This window comes from Mandrillus leucophaeus, unplaced genomic scaffold (genome assembly GCF_000951045.1).
Source record: "Mandrillus leucophaeus isolate KB7577 unplaced genomic scaffold, Mleu.le_1.0 Scaffold58, whole genome shotgun sequence".
NCBI classification, from domain to species: Eukaryota; Metazoa; Chordata; class Mammalia; order Primates; family Cercopithecidae; genus Mandrillus; species Mandrillus leucophaeus.
This window is the reverse complement of record NW_012106252.1, coordinates 3211792-3219012: the sequence shown is the minus strand read 5'-3', so window position 1 is coordinate 3219012 and position 7221 is coordinate 3211792. Positions and strand designations below refer to the sequence as shown.

The 7221-nt window shown below is 55.1% G+C and overlaps 1 protein-coding gene across 3 annotated transcripts in view; it reads left to right on the top strand.

Moving 5' to 3' along the window:
- RARA (retinoic acid receptor, alpha) overlaps positions 1-7221 on the top strand; it is a 49075-nt gene that overhangs the window by 19980 nt on the left and 21874 nt on the right. For all 3 annotated transcript variants that reach the window (XM_011998946.1, XM_011998948.1, XM_011998945.1), the window contains exon 2: positions 1615-2153. In XM_011998946.1, coding sequence (XP_011854336.1) covers positions 1976-2153 — 178 coding nt within the window. In that variant the 5' untranslated portion in view covers positions 1615-1975. The remainder of the gene's footprint in view (positions 1-1614; positions 2154-7221) is intronic.

Here is a 7221-nt window from a genome sequence, read left to right as displayed (position 1 = left end):
AGCCTCCTGAGCAGCTGGGATTATAGGCATGTGCCACCACGCATGGATAACTTTTGTATTTGTATTTTTTTTTTTTTTTTGAGACAGAGTCTTGCTCTGTTACCCATGCTGGAATGCAGTGGTGTGATCTCGGCTCACTGCAACCTCCGCCTCCCTGGTTCAAGCGATTCTCCTGCTTCACCCTCCCAATTAGCTGGAATTACAGGCGCCTGCCACCATGCCTGGATAATTTTTTAGTAGATTTTTGTATTTTTTAGTAGAGATGGGGTTTTACCATGTTGGCCAGGCTGGTCTCAAACTCCTGACCTCAGGTGATCCCCCTGCCTCAGCCTCCCAAAGTGCTGGGATTATAGGTGTGAGCCACCGCACCCGGCTAACTTGTATTTTTAGTAGAGACAGGGTTTTGTTATGTTGGCCAGGCTGGTCTTGAACTCCTGACTCAGGTGATCTACCTGCCCCAGCCTCCCAAAGTGGTGGGATTACAGGCGTGAGCCACCACCCCCAGCTTCAATGTGCTTTTGATTGGCCATGTTTCTTTTTGTCTGTCTCTTTTCTTTTGTCTTTCATATATGTATTTTTCATATATAAATACATGCTTATGTATTTATGTATAACCTATACCCAAAATGGATTTGAAACATCCTCTTGTCCTCTTGCGGATATGTTATTTGTGTTCTCTCTCTTTGCTCCTGTTGCTGCCTGTCTCTCACTGTGTTGTGGAATCTCTGGGTTCATCTCTGTCTCTCTGTCTACCCCATGGCATTATCTGTGTATATCCTCTGGTACTAGCTGTTCAAACAGGGTGTGGATGTCTATTCACACTGGTGAAGGGGGCATCTGGCCTTTCATCTTCTGCCCACCTGCCATCCCACTTTATGTGTTTTGCTTCTGCAGTCAGAAGTATGTGGGTGAACCCTGAGATCTATCTCTGCTTCATTGCCTGGGGGTAGGAGGCTTCCTGGGCAGTCCTTGCCCTCCTACACATTGCCTACCCCTGGGCCATCCATGCTGTTAAGTGCTGGAGGTGATACCTAGGAGTCCTCAGTTCCCATTTTCCTAGTAGTATGTGTGTAAATGGGCCTCCTCCCAGGGCCTGTGGGACAAACCCGTCTGGGGTGCTGGGGCTTGGATCTAGGGGGGGAAGTGGTGTAAGAGGGGCCCCCTGGCTTAGGAGTCATTTTTCTGAGAAGTGCCAGTGCTTTAGGGAAGCGGCTTTTCCTCCCCCTCCTTCTTCCCCCACCCCCCAGCACACGTTCTCTGCATCTTGACCTCAGGTAACCCTCACTAGGGGAAGGAGGGCCAGCTGCCCGCTTCTACTGCAGTGATCCCTTGAGGTGGCACTGTGGACCCTTTCCCCTCAGGATTGTGGGTGAGAGGCCCTCCAAGGCTCTGGGCTCTGTTCCTGTCTCCCCAGCCTGGCTGTGCTATCCTGCCACCCCCAGCAGTGTCTGGGCCCTGCTTCCAGGTCGTCTCTGCCAGCCAGGCATGGTGCCAGCTGTCTGCTCAGCTGGGTGCCACGGGAAAATCTCCGGCAGCCCAGGTTGGGGAGCTCCGCGGGGAATGCCGTGTGCCTGTTCTTCAGTGCCCACTCACCTGTCTTTCTTCTTTCTGCAGCATCACAGGACATGGCCCCCTCAGCCACCTAGCTGGGCCCATCTAGAAGTGGCATCCTTTTTGGTGCCCTGAAGGCCAGCTCTGGACCTTCCCAGGAAAAGTGCCAGCCCACAGAACTGCTTGACCAAAGGACCGGCTCTTGAGACATCCCCCAACCCACCTGGCCCCCAGCTAGGGTAGGGGCTCCAGGAGACTGAGATTAGCCCGCCCTCTTTGGACAGCAGCTCCAGGACAGGGCGGGTGGGCTGACCACCCAAACCCCGTCTGGGCCCAGGCCCCATGCCCCGAGGAGGGGTGGTCTGAAGCCCACCAGAGCCCCCTGCCAGACTGTCTGCCTCCCTTCTGACTGTGGCCGCTTGGCATGGCCAGCAACAGCAGCTCCTGCCCGACACCTGGGGGCGGGCACCTCAATGGGTACCCGGTGCCTCCCTACGCCTTCTTCTTCCCCCCTATGCTGGGTGGACTCTCTCCGCCAGGCGCTCTGACCACTCTCCAGCACCAGCTTCCAGTTAGTGGATATAGCACACCATCCCCAGCCAGTAAGTCTGGGTGTTGTGGGGTGGAGTGGGAGGGGACTGTGGAGGGCGGCAGGCCTCAGAGCTTGGGCTCTGGGCACATCTGTTCTGCCGTGAGCTGAAGGCACGGTGAGCGGCAAGGTCTTCTCCAGTTGGGGTGACCATCCTTTGAGGTCTTGAAAATGAAAGCCCTATGGCCTGTAGGCCAATCATGGTGGCTGTGTTTGAAGTTGGGGGTGGCAGAGGGGGAGATGAAACCATGCTGTTCTGGCCTGCAGTGGCCCTCGCACCCCTCTTCTGTACTCTGCTGTTGGGGCCTTATAAATAGCTCCAAGGACTGGACACACAGGCTGGAGGTGGGTAAACAAACCTCTTGACATTTGATGGAAATGGCAGCTCTACCTAGAGTGAGAGCGGCACACCACCTACACCCCACCCCCACTCAGTGCCTCTGAGGGAACGGGCTTGAAGGAGCAGACCGAGGAAGGCTGGCTGGAACCCCACCTCTCCCCCTGCCAGCTCCACCCCCGGCCATGCTAGGATGTGCTTCCCTTTGTGGGGAGGATGAAAGGGAGGGGCCCGCAGTCTAGCTGGGTGGATAGGGTGAGTGTCCCAGGAGGGGACACTTGGCCTGGACTCTGGCCTCGGACGCATGCATGGTCTTGGCAGGGCCTGTGTTTTCTCTGCCTCCACCCTCTGCCATGGGGGTCACTCATTAGCTGGGCAGGGGTCTCAGTACCCTTTGCCGCTGGCCGAGCCAGGTAGTGGGAGGTGGCGGCAGCTATGGCCAGCTGGCAGAGTCCAGGGCTGGGGCCTGCCAGGCCGCTTACAGTAACTCTGGCCCCCAGGGCCCAGCTGGGCGCCAGGCCAGTGCTGGGGGGAGGAGGGAGTCGGGGCCTGGCCTGGGACGGGAGGGGGTGGAAGCAGCAGAATGGGCCGTGGGCTGCTGGTTGGCTGGCCGGTCAGCTGCTGACCTGGGAAATGTGTCCCCACCTCTCCTGGCCAGCAGGGACTGCACACCCTGCCCTGGGCACCTACCACCCCTCTCATGGCTGCTGGCAAGCTGCCTGGCACCACTGCCCTATGTGCCTGACTGGGCTGGGTCAGTGCCCCCTTCTCAGTGTGGGGGCAGCACTCTGTCCCCGGAGCCAGGGAGTCTCTTTGTCCCTGGGGCAGGCCCTGGCTGGGCGCCTCACTGCCCGCACTGGCTGGCTGCCCACTGCCACCACTGCTTCCTGGATCACCTTCTCTGGCTTAGCTGTGGCCCCCTCCCTCCCAGGCTCCAGCAGCCACCAGGAGCAGGGACTTTATGTCTGTGCTTCTTTATGTTCCCCACCCCTTATGCTCTGGGGCCAGGGGGCAGACAGGTGCGGCCTCAGTTTCTCCTGCCACCCCTTATCAAACCTTCGTCTTCTGGTTCTGCTGTCTCTTCTCTGCACCTCATATGGGAGTATGGGATGGATGGAGTCTGGGGACTCTGATTCTGGTCTGGTCCTGTAATCTGTGTTAGTGATGGGGAGAGGCCAGCCTCTGGGGTTTGGGGCTGCTGGGGAATGTGTCGGTGTATCTTTGTAGAATATTCACTGCATTTAAAGGGACTGTGATTTATATTGTGGACTTGGATCACTGGAACTAGAAGAGTGTCTGCTTCCTGACAGGGTAGGGTTTTATTTTTATTTATTTATTTATTTTTTTGAGACAGAGTCTTGCTCTGTCGCCGAGGCTGGAGTGCAGTGGTGCGATCTTGGCTGTCTGCAACTTCCGCCTTCTAGGATCAAGCCACTCTCCCGCTTCAGCCTCCCGAGAAGCTGGGACTCCAGGCATACGCCATCATGCGTGGCTACTTTTGGTATTTTTAGTAGAGATGGGGGTTTCACCATATTGGTCAGGGTGGTCTTGAACTCCTGGCCTCATGATCCGCACGCCTCGGCCTCCCAAAGTGCTGGGATTATAAGCATGAGCCAACGTGCCTGGCCATTTTAATTTTTTTAAGATGAATTCTTGCTCTGTCGCCCAGGCTGGAGTGCAGTGGCACCATCTTGGCTTAATGCAATCTCCGCCTCCCAGCGATTCTCGTGCCTCAGCGTCCCAAGTAGCTGTGATTACAGGTGCGTGTCACCACACCCAGCTAATTTATTTTTTTGTATTTTTAGTAGAGATAGGGTTTTGCCATGTTGGCCAGGCCAGTCTTGAACTCCTGGCCTCAAGTCATCTGCCTGCCTCAGCTTCCCAAAGTGTTGGGATTACAGGCGTGAGCCACCTTGCCCTGCTTTCTTTTTCTTTTTTTTTTTTTTTATCATAGGGTCTCACTCTGTCTCCCAGGCTGGAGTGCAGTGGCATGATCATAGCTCACTGCAGGCTTGAACTCTTGGGCTCAAGGCATCCTCCTGCCTCAGCCTCTTGAGTAGCTGGGACTACAGGTGCGTGCCACCACACCAGACACCAGACTGATTTTTTGATTTTTCGTAGAGACAAGGTCTCACCATGTTGCCCAGGCTGGTCTCAAACTCCTGAGCTGAAGCAGTCCTCCTGTCTTGGCCTCCCAAAGTGCTGGAGATATGGGCATGTACCACCGCATCCAGCTCAGGGTAGGATTTTTGAAGGGGGAGGAGTTGGGAACCTGCGACCTGGTGCCTGTGAACAACTTGTCCTAACCCAGGTGATGGCAACAGAGTTCCTAGACACTCTGTCCATCTGGAGCCTGGTCTCATTGGAGGGTTGGAGGTGGGGGCTGGGGCATGGCCCCATCCTTGCCCATCCTGGCCAGAGGGAGCAAATGCTTTGCCCTCCCCTCCCCTCAATGTTGCAAGCTTCTTCCTCTTTCTCAGAGGTGGGTGGGGAAGGCTTCCCATCCTGGTAACCTTCTCCCCAAATGTGGGTGGGGTGCCCACATTTCGGGCAAGTGTAGCCTTCTTTGACTTTCTCCACCCAGGTTAGGCAATGCCCCCTTCCTGCCCCCTCCCTCTGGGAGCCTTTTGGTTTCCCTGCCCCTCCCCTCTCCCTGGTAAACAACAACAGCTTCTCTCCCTGCCCAGACCCTTAGCTTCTGGGCTTCTCGCTGACCTTCCTCATCTCTGGGACAAGGTGTGGCCATGGGTCTGAGCGAGCCTGGTATCTCCCTCCTGCAGAGCTGGGGCTGCCTGGTGGACAGAGCTCCTGAGCTTTGGGTAGAAAAGCATGGCAGATAAAAGTATCACATGCCTGGCCTCAGAGATGGAGGCAGTTTAGCCTTTCCTGCTCGCCTGGCCTTAGGGCTGGTGCTGAGGGTGAGGCAGTTCGCAGGAGAGGTGGCAATCCAGGGTCCTCCATTCCTACAGGAGCAGTGGTACAGCCTGGTCCGCTCACACCCTTTTTGTAGGAATCCTTGCTGATGTGGCTTCCTCCTCCCATTCTCCACCAAACAAAGGTGTGGGGTCTCTCTTTCCCCTTCATCCCTTTCCCCAGATGGGGAGGAGGCAGCACATTAGGTGGCCTGGGTGTGCCCTTTAGAGACCTAGTAGCCTATGGGACCAAAAGAAATCCTTTCCAGGTCACTGTGGGGAGGGTATTTGTCATGCTACAGCCAGGGTGGGAGCCCTAGAGATGGTCCAGCGATTCTCCCCACCCCCTAAACCGGCCCCTGGGGCTTGGTCTCTGAAGACTAGTGTTTACTGTGGAGGTTTGGGATTCTGTGTGCACTACGGGTCAGGGCTATGTGTGTTTTGGGGGTGGGGTCACGGTTGGGCGTGTGTTGGGAAGGGGATTAATGACTTGTGTGTATTGGGTGAGAGGGTTAGAGAGCTGAGTGTGTTTTGGGGGAATTAAATCCAGAGCTGAGGAGGGAGAGTCAGCTTGTCTGTGTGCTGGGGCTGGGAGCGGGTGTGACTTAGGGCATAGAGTGTTTAAAGAGTAGTGGTCTTTGGTTTGAGTTCTTACCTTTCTTCTGGTTTGGAGGGGAGAACTGATCTGCCCTTTTTGTTCACTCTGGGAATTCCATGGGCAAAGGGGTCTGACTGGGGGCTGTGGAGAAGGCATTTAGTGCTGCATTTAAAACTTGGACACTGGGCTGGGCGCAGTGGCTCATGCCTGCAATCCCAGCACTTTGGGAGGCCGAGGCGGGCAGATGACCTGAGGTCAGGAGTTTGAGACCAGCCTGGCCAACATGGTGAAACCCCATCTCTACTAAAAATGCAAAAATTAGCTGGGCGAGGTGGCATGTGTCTGTAATCCCAGCTACTTGGAAGTCTGAGGCAAGAGAATCGCTTGAACCCAGGAGGCGGAGGAGCCTAGGGGATAGAATGAGACTCTGTCCCCGAAAAAAAAGATAATAAAATAAAACTTAGACACTGGCTGCGTGAAGTGGCGCATGCCTGAAATCCCAGCACTTTTGGAGGCCGAGGTAGGGCCTTGAGCCCAGGAGTTTGAGACCAGCCTGGGCAACATAGTGAGACCCTGCCTCTACCAAAGAGAATAAATTAGCTAGGTGTGGTAGTGCGCCTGTAGTCTCAGCTACTCGGGAGGCTGAGGTGGGAGGATCACGTGAGCCTGAGAGGTTAAGGCTTCAGTAAGCTGTGATCACGCCACTATACTCCAGCTTGGTGGGTGACAGAGCAAGACCCTGTCTCAAAAACAACAACTTGGACATTTGTGTCACTTATGACTTGCTGATAACCTCTCTGAGCATGTTTCTTTTGTTTGTTTGTTTGTTTGTTTTGAGACAGAGTCCTGCTCTGTCACCCAGGCTGGAGTACAGTGGTGCAATCTCTCAGCTCACTGAAACTTCCGCCTCCCAGGTTGAAGTGATTCTCTTGTCTCAGTCTCCTGAGTAGCTGGGATTACAGGCACGCACCACCACACCCGGCTAATTTTTGTATTTTTAGTAGAGATGGGGTTTCTCTATGTTGAGGCTGATCTTGAACTCCTGACCTCAGGTGATTCGCCTGCCTCGGCCTCCCAAAGTGCTGGGATTACAGGCGTGAGCTACCGCGCCCAGCCTATTGTTGTTTCTTTAATTTTTTTTTTTTTTTTTTTTTGTGACGGAGTCTCGCTCTGTCGCCCAGGCTGGAGTGCAGTGGTGTGATCTTGGCTTACTGCAAGCTCCACCTCCCAGGTT